Source organism: Amblyomma maculatum, chromosome 8 (genome assembly GCF_055883805.1).
Source record: "Amblyomma maculatum isolate TAMU_Amacu chromosome 8, ASM5588380v1, whole genome shotgun sequence".
NCBI classification, from domain to species: Eukaryota; Metazoa; Arthropoda; class Arachnida; order Ixodida; family Ixodidae; genus Amblyomma; species Amblyomma maculatum.
The window spans coordinates 38,146,049-38,158,741 of NC_139351.1; the positions used below are offsets into that span (position 1 = coordinate 38,146,049).

The 12,693-nt window shown below is 45.9% G+C and overlaps 1 protein-coding gene across 1 annotated transcript in view; it reads right to left on the bottom strand.

The window, feature by feature from the left end:
• LOC146181010 (receptor-type tyrosine-protein phosphatase kappa-like) overlaps positions 1 to 12,693 on the bottom strand; it is a 188,749-nt gene that overhangs the window by 76,237 nt on the left and 99,819 nt on the right. Inside the window, exons 3-5 of the mRNA XM_084576230.1 lie at positions 11,499 to 11,695; positions 5,825 to 5,912; positions 2,638 to 2,714 (exon numbers count right to left, since the gene is read on the bottom strand). Coding sequence (XP_084432356.1) covers positions 2,638 to 2,714; positions 5,825 to 5,912; positions 11,499 to 11,695 — 362 coding nt within the window. The remainder of the gene's footprint in view (positions 1 to 2,637; positions 2,715 to 5,824; positions 5,913 to 11,498; positions 11,696 to 12,693) is intronic.

Here is a 12,693-nt window from a genome sequence, read left to right on the forward strand (position 1 = left end):
TACCTACAGCATGTGAGCTATGTGCAAAGGAGATTAGACGAGCTGTTGATCTGTCCCCCTACAAAGGCATAAATGAAGAGATTATACCTATTAACCGGGTAGCGGAGCGTATATATACCGGGTGTCCCAACTAACTTGAACCAAGGGATACAAAATAACACATTTGAGGTAGGCCAGTGAAACCAATTGCATTCAACTGCCAGCCTCATTGCGCACTACAGGCGATTTTTTGTTTTGCAATTACTTAATTAGCTAATTATGTTAATTTTTCTAATTGATTAAATACCGACTTTAGACCAAACATGTGAATTGGAAACTTGTAGAGCACCTTCAGAAACCCCCATTCCATTAATTGCAATAAAGAAAGTCACATGTGTACCTTTTTTTCTGGGCTCAAAAGAAAGCCCGCGAAATACAAATAATACCACGTGACTAGTGCATTTGTGCGCCGCGATTGTGGTGCTCTCAGTCGTGGTTTGAGCGAACGAAATTAGCTGCGGCCGTGTCTCCTTTGCCCCGTTAAAGCGGCAGGCCGATATGCCTGCGATGGCTTCTTCACCCGCGTCTGACAGCCGGCCCACGTGATGGTGCAAGTAGCACCGAGAGCGGCGAGCCGACACCACCGGGAAACTCTCCTTCTCTCCCATCAGCGAACTTTACGGCAAACGGATGAGCGATAAGGTATCAGCCACTGAATCTGCGCATACAGGCTTGGGTAAAGGGGCGAGATGACATCTGATTTGACTAAAATTAGCGCTGCACCTTCATTTGCCGGTTCTTTATCGTCATACGCCTGTCGTGATGTAGGCTGCTGCGGTGGACAGGCCTGGCCAAGATCGCGGTGACGACGGGCGAGCTCGAGCTCGCTGCAACCATCGCCAACATTTCTGCCTGCCGCTGCAACGGGACCATCGGGTCACGGCCGCAGCTGATTTCGTTCGCTCAAACCCCGACTGAGAGCACCACGATCGCTGCGCTCAAATGCGCTAGTCACGTGGTATTATTTGTATTTCGCGGGCTTTCTTTTGAGCCCGGAAAAAAAGATACACGTGAGACTTTCTTTATCGCAATTGATGGAATGGGGGTTTCTGAAGGTGCTCTACAACTTTCCAATTCACATTTTTGGTCTAAGGTGAATATTTATTAAATTAGAAAAATTAACATAATTAGCCAATTACCTAATTACAAAACAAAAATTGCCTGTAGTGCGCAAGCAGGCTGGTAGTTGTATGCAACTGGTTTCACTGACCTACCACTAATATATTATTTCGTAACCCTTGGTTCAAGTTAGCTGGGACACCCGGTATAAGCGAGAATCCGTAAGAGGAGTCACATAAGGCGGGATCCACTAACACTGCCGCATCGTACCTCTAAAGATGGAGCTAAGGCCTTCCCACTCCCGAAATATTTCTTTCTTTACAGACACTTTCTAAAGCTGTTTCTCTCAGGCTACATCCCTGTCAGTGACGTCACAACCTTCCAGAACCCTGTCATGTCACCTCCCAACCGCCAGACCGTCTGCTAACTCGACCACGAAATAGTTCGGCTGGCCGAGAGTAAGATGATGTCACATGAACACGTGACTTGGTCCAGCGCTGATTGGTGAGCGGGATGTACGACGTCACGAGACCGCATGCCAGACCTGTGTCGACAAATTTGGGACCTATATCGATGGCGTTTTGTTGTGCCAACAACTCTACTGCTATAGCGTCGTCGCATTTTATCGCATAAAATGTCGGTAGCTGCTTTCGTGGGACTTAAGAAGTTAAATATACCTTGAGTACTAAGATAATATGGGCCAAGGCAGGCTGGCAACAATCTCGCGCATGATGTATTTCTGGAGACGACTAGGCTCAGAGCAACGTAGCGTCATCACGCTGCATCAAGCGTCCTTACGCAATAGAATGGAGGTCAGGAGCATCTCAAACCATATTTGCACTTTTTAGAGAGGGCCGAAAACCTCGCTAACTGCTCAACAAAATGAGCGATATATGTCAACGACGTCATCGCATCATGCTGGCGAGTGCCACGAAGACAACAGCGACTGAAAATATTTATTCTGATGGCGCCTGAAACAAAAGGGTGGAAGTATAGGCACGCGTACAAGAACACAAGACAAAAAAAAAAGAAAAACGACGTAGCAAGTCGAACCCAAATCAACCGATGGTGAAAGGGCGGCATGTCGCACACGCATCACTCGGACTTTGTAAAAAATCAGTATAGTGCTTAAAATTCGAAAACCTCCTAACCGGTATTATCTATCGAGCCTGTCCAATTTAGCGTCACAATTAACATATGCTTCTTCTAGGCCCACAGTGCTATAGCAAGTACCCCAAAGCACTTGTCGGCGCTGTCGCCAACGGGGAAGGCTGCCGTCTCTTCTTTTGTTGAACGCCTTCTAAATGTTCGCAAGCCATCCGGTCATACATCAGCATTCTTCAGAGTGCTCAACAGCGATCTGAACACTGTGTGCCGGGAGCATAGAAGCAGTACCGCGCATTTTCTACGCGCAACTCTCCGTAAGGTACGGCCGGAGCAGTTAGTCTCAACAGACGTTGACGAACATAGCACGAGCGCACATATAAACCTAAGCTGCTTTTGAGAGCCGTGGTCGCTTCGGGGCAAGGATGAACTTACGCTGATGTAGTTGGCGTTGATGTAGTCCGAGGAAGGGTCGTTCTTGAGCGGATGCAGAATGACCCGGGTGTCGTCGTCTGCGCAAAAGCGGGAGGAGAATAAAAAAAGAAACGATGAAGCTGCAGTGGGACAGGAAGAGACAAAATATGATTTACTTCACTCTTTGTATGCCGACCTCTCGTGTAGAACTTCACCATGGGCTGCCGAAACGTTACAGTGATTGGATGTGACGCCAGCAGCCTGTAGATGTTACGTTTTTGTTGTCCTTAACCTGATTCATTTTGTACTCCTTTACTTCTAAAATGAACTCGTAAAAGCATTTCAATTTGTTTCAGTATTCGTTTCAGATTTGTTTCAGTTTCCAAAGTTTTATCCTAAATACCGCGGTGTCATTGACGTAACATTGTGTGCCTATGTGTAAAATAACTATAAAGGTAAATTCAAAGGTTCTCCGAGTAATTGAGAACCTTAGGCTTTCAACATGTTTCAGCCTTACACTTGAGTATGCTCCGATCGCCTAGGCCCCTCAAAACAGTAGAGGCCGATCTTCTTGAGCAAATATGGAAAAAAGAGCAGTAATATAAACATAAGAGAAGTACGCTCTCCTATTGACGCTGCCGTTACCAGCAACATTGCTAGCAAGTTGCAATAAGACTACTCATTTACGCTGTACAAGTCAAAATTTGATCACACTACAAAACCTAAGCCCAGCAACTCATGTGAACATTATTAGCTTGGATGAACACGTCATCACCCCAATACATCGCTATACTATCATTTTTATAAAGGAACATTTTTTACCTTAGGTTTTTATCTACTGTCAGTTTCTAATTAGAATTTCCTCTCGGAAAGCGTAGTTGCACCCTAGAATGCTCGACAGGCCCCTGAGAAATATCCGATGTGATTTGCGCTTTTGCACTTCCTTATGCAAAGGTTACTTTGGCATATTGCTTGCGCGTGGTACCTTCCAGATCTTCCAGTTCTAAGAGCTTAAGTACATGAAATTTTAATAAAGTTCACACCTGTCTGGCGTGTGCAGGTTGGTTGTACAACAATGCTAACATCGGTTCGTCCATGCTTAGTTTGAACACGGTCGCTGTCTTCAAAGAGATGTGTCGGACACGGGCGCATAATTGGAGCAAAGTCGCGCAATCACGGGGCTTCACCTAGCCTGCCACTTAGCTTTACTGCGTGGGCGGGTCAGACGCAATGGCGGATTGGAAACAGCGACAGCGTTCAACCACGAATGATGGACGATCCTGTACAAGAATAGCTTAGTAACTGATTAACCAAGAATAGTTAAGAGGCGATATTATGTTGCGAAATTGAAGGCCTTCAGCATCAAACACTAACCGAGTCTAAGCTATAGCAAGCGGCAATGTGGTTCGAAATGGAGAATATCAAAAGCATGCAACTCGTTGGGTTTCTTTCCATGCATCGCATATTTATAAAATAGCGTCACACTCATCTTTATGCATCAAATAGAGAGCCGCTTGCGTATTTGTTATTTGTTTAAATGAAGTTAACAATAAGTTAACACGACTTTGGTGCGATACCAAGCACACAAACGTCGTTTACTATATTTAAAATGTGGGCAAGCCCATTCAACGAGCTTTTAAAAACGCATTTTCGGAGGGCGGTATTCGAAACAATATTGCCCATCACAAAGTTTGAAGACTGTGCTCACTGACAGTATTGAAGGCCTGCAATTTCACATCAAAATGTTAGTCCTCACAGCAAAAAAAGATAAGAAAAGATTGGTTAGTTTTTAATTATTGGTCTAGTATTCCTATTCGATCGCGGACTATGTTCGCCTTGGTATACTGTCTACCTTGCTGTAGATTTCCCTCATGCGAGTCTTCTACTTTCGCCTTCGTTCTGACTCCTCTCTTCCCAACTGCAACCCTTCTTCACGAAGTACAAGGACACTGCCTCATATTCTCCACTCTGTTCTTCATTCGCCCCACTCCCGAATGTCAGTGCAGTTGGAAGACTCTCTAGTGACCCAGGCTGACCGGCATCCTTCGCTGAAATAGTTACTTCCCATTTCTCTGCAAAGCGAAAAGAATGCATGCACAAACCCGCTGGCGTGGTCTGCAAGCATATTCTCAAACTGCCTGAATACTGGACATAGTTTTCTTGTGATGCCAGGTATATGAGAAGTGAACAGAATCTCGGGATTAACATCCAACGTCAAGTCGAGCAACGTGTTAACTAGTTAAAAATTATATTGTTACGCGGTGGCATGACGACAAGCGATGGAACACAGCGTCACAACAGAAACAGAATGACGTGATGACATGACGATGAAATATGCTTTAATTTGGTTGGAGGTGCGGTTCATCCCCATCCTCGCCTTGAACCGTCGACGCCAACCGTATGCCGGGTCCATCGGCCGAAAGCCCGTGGAGAGCGCCGCCCAGCTCTGCCCCAGCCCTTTCTGCTCAGACCCGACCAGCCGCTCTCCCGAGCCCCGTCTTCAGCCCTGACCACAACATACGACGACCAGGAAAAGCCCAAAGCCGACCCGACCGACCCGACCGACCCCACGACGAAGCGACCTCACGACCACTCGAGCGAAGACGGCACCCCCGCCCAAGCCGTTCGGCGTGTCCATGAGCCTTGGCCTTCGGCAAACGGTGAAGATTGGACTTGATGCTCCGGTGCAAGCATTCTGCCCATCTTCGCATTCATTGTGGTGTGCAGCGTTTCATGTCCCAATCCTGTGTCTGTGTTCATCGTCACGTCATGCATTGGATTTCTAGCAATCGATCGGGACGATCGCTCAGTGGCCCCGGGTCATGTTACGAAGACGACGAAGCGGGCAGTGGCGCGGGGCGGAGCGCTCACGCTAGACCCGCTGGCCTTTAAAGCATATTTCATCATATGTAATCACGTCGTTCAGTTTCTGTTGTGTCGCCGTGTTCCATCACTTGCCATATGCCACCACGCAACATTATGTACCATGACACATCGTTTATCTGCAAAAACAAAAACAAACGACTAGTGCGTGAATTTGAGAAGACCTCAGAAAGTCGCAGAGAAACACACCCGCTCTGTGAGAGGCAATGAACAATTAAATGAAAGTAGAATGTGCACGCCCGCGACAGCCCGAGATGCAGACGTGGTTCGAGAGAGAAAAAATGCTCAGGCGGAGAAAAAAGGATCGCGAGGGGCGTATACTCACAGGGTAGCAAGTCGGCGTACCGGTTCTTGTGCTTGTTTTCCGGCTTCTGGGCCACCGTCCACGGCTTCAGCTGGCCCGTCTTGAGCGTCTGAATTGAGGGCAAGCAAAAATGACTTCCCAATGTAAAGACAGCTCATTCTTGTTCCGACGAAGCCTACTGACGCAAAACGCTGTCTAATGCGCCAACACCTTGTGCGAGGGTTTACAAAAGACTTAAATATTCCGCTAAATCGAGCTGCCCAGCAGCTTGACAACGTTATAGGAAGCCATGTGCAAAGCATTGTAATCTGACGGCAAAGTTTTTGCCTTTCACATATATTCCTCCAATTAACCGATCCTGTGCCAGCGGCATATTCACTTGATCCTCACCACAAACTTAATAATCTCATCCGCCCGCCCCCATTTTTGCCGTGTATTGCTAGGTTTCTTTCATAAAAACCAGACTGTCACTTTTAGCGGCCATCAGCTGCCTTCCCGTTACATGCCCTGACCATGCCCCATTTCTTCTTCGTTATTTCCACTAGAATGTCAATAACTCGTTATTCTGGTCTGCACGCTTTTTGCCTCGTTGCACCTGTCATTCTTAAAGCTATGTGCACTGTCCTCAAGTTAAGTGCGAGCTTCTTGGTTAGTGTCGAGTTCACGCGCCGTCAATGTAGAAAAGACGTACGCGCTACCGTTAACTTCGTTTATTAACCAGACAAGAGGGTGCGACCAGCGTCGGCCGAGGCGAAAGCCGAACTGGCCGGTTAAAGAACGGAGGGAACGCACGTCCGCAGATAGGACCTACTTCCCTGAGAAACAGGAGGGTGAGGGAGCCTGCCGTGGAGGGCGTCGCAGTCGTACGCTGAGAGCTTGATGCACCAACGTGTCATTCGCAGAGACAACGTGGTTGGCATAGGCTTTCGTGGCCCCAAGATGCCTAGTAGCGGTCGGTGATCTTTTTTTATTTCGGACTTTTTAAACGAAAACCCGGTATTTCACCTACGTACGCCGTAGATGAATAAGAAAGCGGCCCAGCATGTCGCTAAGGCCAATGACTACGTCCTGTCGAGCATCGCGGAACGGCAGCCACCACCACAGCGGCGAACAGTTAGAAAATGTGGCCAAAGCGCCAAGGACGACAGGGAGATCACGTCAAAGATCAAAGACGAGGATCAGTCTACAACAGCATGTTCAGCAGTCAAAGGCGCTGCCAGTGCATGCCGCTACCACTATCTTTGAGCCGTCCGAAATTCCGTTAGGCTTTCTCCCAACAGATGTTTTCTTTCCTTTGGCTGGCTGCAGGTTCGCTTTTGGAAATAAATTTTCGCGTCGAGACCAGCGTAAACAGCGCCTAAACAAAATGGGGGGAAAACAAGAAGAGTTCTTGTCACGTAGCGATCGCGACCGGCCGTAAAGCTGGAAAGGCAGCAGAAGAAGCACGTGTGCCCACAATAGAGGAAAAGGAACTAGGCAGACGGCGATAGCGACCCTAAAAGTTCCCGGTCGTCGCCAGCCGGACTGAGGACTGGTCCGGCTCCTGGCACTGCTCCATTTGAACATGACCCGCCAGATAACCCGCGCACTACACCTCGGCAAAGGGGGCCGAGCACCCATGCTTCGTTCGGCAAGCTCCTTGCAAAGCTGCGAAATATAAGGCTCACCTTGAATGGCGTAAGGACGACGCGCACTGCATGATTTTACTCCTACCATGCTCTTATACACGGCGGCGGTCAGGCGCGTACGAAGTAGGCGTCACACTGATTAGGGCGCTTACATTTTGTATACTGCTGCAAGCAGCCTGTGACAGGAAGTTAGCACAAAACAGGCAGGCAGGACGAAGCGCTACAATGACAGCTGATTCTTTTAATTTTAACACACAGCCACACCACCTGTTAATTCCCGTACACGTAAAAAAGATATACTGTTACCGAATGATAAAGAAGTCCATGTTTAGCATATAGTGGGCTAAATCTGATAAGGATAAGCAATCATTATTTAAAACCAAAAAGTAGAGAGAAAAAAAAAAGAATATCATGCAATAAAAAGGGCTAGATGGCACGCGAAGGCACAAAGCAGTACCTTAGATGGGAAATAAAAGGACGATAACGGTATTCGAATGCAATTAAAAGGTCAAAAATGCCTCTTGTGTCTGCGCTGTTTTGAGCTAACTTGTTTTCACACAATGTAGACCAACTAGCCTAGTAACAAGTTTTACGTGCGTAACGGAGTACAATTCTGCGGCACGCATGGCAGCGGCAGGTTAATAATTCGACGCAGTAGAATTTGTTAATCATCTATATGGTTCAAGATGCGAGATCACTAAGAGGCGTACAAACACAGTTGCTCCCGTGGTGTCCTTTTTCTGCTGTCTATCTGTGTTGCGCTGAACACCCTGTTATTATTATTTCAGCTCAGTGTTTGTGTGTTTCTTTCTTTGTGACGTCTTTTTGTCGGAACGTAGCAGTCACACAGGTAGCTTGACATACGCGCCGTGTCATGGTGCATTTTTCGTCCGCACATTGGCACCGTTGTGAACCGCAAGTGGTGTTGCCAACATATTCACCGCCGAATGGAATGATAAAAGTCAGCGATTGCCCTGCCATGACTCCAAAACCGCCGGCGCGAGCGCTCATGCGAAGGGAAGCCGCGTGCGAAACTCATTACGAGGGCCAGCCTTCAGCCGCTGTGTCGATTGGGGGCTAGCAACGGTTCTTGAAAACTACCATACCGAGTCGTATTCCTGAGCGTGTTTGCATTTCTTTGAAGTAAAGTTGAACAGACAGTGATACTACAACAGCGGGGCAATCAGCAAAGTAGCATACAAGTTCAGATGAACAAGTCTGATCCATAGAAATAACATATATTACTAACGTTTAGAAACACTGAATGAAGCAAAGAAAAATACATTCCAGCGTTGTTCATACACGCCAGAAATCTGCATAACCTTGTTTCAACAGAAGTTCCTCCCATCGCTTATTTCGCTAGAGTTTCCGGACATTTAGTATAAATTTCAACAGCGAATGGTGGCCAGTGCGGTAAACAACGAGCATGGGACAAAATATCGGTGCTTCTGGCAACCCTTCTGTCTGTGGCCCGTCTCTCCCATACAAAAATTTCCTATGGTCAGCTATAGAAAATCCTTTGTATGGTCGGCCATAGAAATTTGGCCCAAATATCTATAGCCGCTTCTATGGCTGTCTTTAGGTTTTTTCTAGCGTCTGTTCTATAGAAGCCTTTAACCTGGTCTATGGACTTATGGCTCCCTATTTACTGCAGTCTTTAGTATTTTTATGGTCAGATATAAACGTTTATGGTCAGCTACAGAAAATCTTTTGCATGGTTGGCTACAGATATTTGGCCCAAAAAGCTATAGCCGTTCCTATGTTAGTCTTTAGGTTTTTCTATAGTCTATTTTATAGAAGTCTTTAACCTATTCTATAGACTTATGGTTCCCTGTGTACTGCAGTCTATAGCATTTTCTATGGTCGCATACAAACGTTCATGGCCAGCAATCGAAAATCCCGTGTATTGTCGGCTATAGATATTTGGCCCAAAAAGCTATAGCCTGCTATAGAAGTCTATATGGAATAATTCTGGCGTCATTTGCAGTCTAACATTTTCTATGGTCAGCTATAGAAAATTCGCGCGCGCGCGCGTGTATGTATGTGCGTGCGTGTGTTTGTGCATGCGCAAGTGTGGATGTGCATGTGTGTCATGCTCTATATCTTCGGACTTATTTTCAATTTGATGAATAAATAACTCAAAATTGGTCAGCAGTCCCCACGACTAAATCCATCGTGGGTCGGAGGTACTCACTGCAGGCGTACTTCCATACGGCGACAGTGCTCGCACCAGTTATACCAAGATTGTAACGTAATCCATTTGTCGTACAGCATTGTAGTTGATTACATACGGTTTCTCGTTGCATACAGCACAAAACTCTTAATCAAGCTAGAGTACAAGTCGCACAAGGGATTCGAACTGACGATATATTTACTTTCATATAAGGCTGTACGCCTACTGGTCTATAGCTTTTGGTATATACAATATTCTATAGCCAGCTATAACAGGTTATATGACTTGCAGTCTGTAGCTTTAGAGGCATTGACATTTCTATAGACTGCTAAAGATAACTGTATGGCTACCTGTCTATAGCTTCGAGAGCATGCACTTTTCTATAGCCAGTTAAAGCAGCTTATATGACTTGCAGTCTGTAGCTTTAGAGGCATTGACATTTCTATAGACTGCTAAAGATAACTGTATGGCTACCTGTCTATAGCTTCGAGAGCGTGCACTTTTCTATAGCCAGTTAAAGCAGCTTATATGACTTGCAGTCTGTAGCTTTAGAGGCATTGACATTTCTATAGACAGCTAAAGATAACTGTATGGCTACTAGTCTATAGCTTCAGGAGCATACGCTTTTCTATAGACAGCTAGAGCAGCTTATATGGCTATCAGTCTGTAGCTTTAGAGCCATTTAATTTCTATAGACAGCTAAAGATAACCATGCGACCAATAGTATATAGCTTTAGGAGCATAGAATGTTACATAGCCAGCTAAGCAGCTTATATGGCTTGTAGTCTGTAGCTTTTGAGACATTCACATTTCTATAGACAGCTAAAGGTAACTGTATGACTAATAGTATATAGCTTTAGGAGTATACACTGTTCCATAGCCAGCTAAGCAGCTTTTATGGCTTGTAGTCTGTAGCTTTAGAGACGTTCACATTTCTATAGACAGTTTAAGGTAACTGTATGACTAGTAGTCTATAGCTTCAGGGACATACACTTTTCTATAACCAGCTAAATCAGCTTATATGGCTTGTAGTCTGTCACTTTAGAGGCATTCAAATTTCTATAGACATCTAAAGATATGGGTGTTACTAATATCCTATAGCTTCAGGAGCATACATTTTTCTATAGCTTGCTAAAATGATTCTATGGCTTGTAGTCTGTAGCTTTAGAGGCATTCAAATTTCTATAGACAGCTAAAGATAACTGTAGGTCTAATAGTCTATAGCTTCATGAACATATGGTTTTCTATAGTTAGCTAAAGAGATTTTGTATGGTCCAGAAGCTATAGACAAAGTGGTATAGAATTTTCTATAGCTGCCTATAAATATTGCAATGGCGCTTTATAGCCGACTATAAAAGTCCATAGAGAGACATAGCCGACCATAAACGTTTCCATTGAAGTACATAGACCATTTTTGTATGGGCTATTATATCGGTCTGACCTAATTTTCCCTCGAGTCGCTTTTTGTTTCAGCGCATAACGAATAAATGAACACTTACGCATGCAAGACGAACGATCAGCTTAAAATTGTTCTAGTAGCAGGGTGAGGTCCCGCATTCGTTGTGTATGTGCGCGCTTTTAGTTTCACGTGAACCGAAACCTTGGAGGATTGCTGAAGGTACATAAACATTGAAGAACACAAAGCGGCAAGCACAAAAGAAGTAACAAAGCTGTGTGTGTGTTTGGTGGGGGGGGGGGGGGGGGGTGTTGTTTCCTGGCCCTTTCCAGCTGCTTATAAATGCTACTCACATTGTGGAGGCACGTTATAAAAGTACTCACGTTACAGAGACTAGTTAGCCTGTTTTTCCGCTTTAAAATTTATATTTTGATACCAAGCAACCTCATCGGCCTATAATGACCGCACATGCAGCCGAGTGCAAGAATGGGCTCCCACCGCTAGCTGCTCCTTGAAGCCTCCAGACTCCCGCATGGCGGACAAGTAGCGTTCCAGGTCCTCGGTCTGAACCACGTGCTGCTTCTCTGCGCCGGGGGGCGCCTCGTACTTGTGGATGACCAGCGTCACTTTGGCCTGCTGCTGGACGTTGTTGTTGTCTGGTGCAGCCTCCTCGGTCGCCGCCGCCGCAGCCCCACCTGCGCTCAGCAAACACACCCGTCGACAATCAAGAAAGTGAACGGACACTAGGTGCCCCCCCCCCCCCCTCCCCAGTTCGCCCTATATAAAAATATAGACAATCCATAACCTATCAATAAGGTCTATCGACTGCATATGCGTTTTATGGCCGTACAGTATCAATGAAGTTTTGTTTACAGACTATCTATAGACAAAATTTAGACTTTTCAAAAGCAATCTACACACTGCATACAGATGAAAGAACATGAATAACATGGATAATTTACAGATTGTCTACAAACGAAAGGACTATAGACTAAATATTACCAATTTTTAAAAGTGGAAGTTGGCCTGTGCCTGAAAGGCACGTGCCTGTCGCCACCGCTGAAAATTTTATGCATCCATGTAGAGATATAGGGTTAAGATGTCTACAGTTTCTCATTCGTCTTCCTTGTGCTGCCTCGCAGTATTAGGTGGAACGACCCTTTAGAGGTACACGCAAGCTCTATACATGGTGGCTCCCTTATTGCAAAGGCCTGCATGTGCGCACAGGTTGCGGCTTAAGCGAGGTGCCGATATTTCCGTTTCTAGCGTTACTTTTACGATACTGTGAACTTGAGCGGAGCCAGTGACGCGAGGATTTAATTAGGACCCAAAACGACCGCATGGCGACGACAGACCCGCCCGTCTTAACAAAGGCCATTATTTTGCTGCAAATTCCTAGGCTGCGGCAGGCAACGGAGAGGTGAACAGGAGGAAAGCCATGTTCTACTTCCAGTGAGTCTCAATATCTGAGGCAGACCGCCATCCACTCCCAAGCAGCGATCACGAAGCTCTTGGCATCACGTGTTTGCATTGAGTGGAATTTTCTTTTCTCAGCATTTATCCCGTGTTTCGCTAGCATAAGATATTTGGACAAAGTAACAGGATGCGTAAAAAGGACGATCACTTTAGAGGAGAACACAGGACAGGCGCAGTCCTGCGCCTGTCTTGTGTTCTCCTCTAAAGTGTCGTCCCT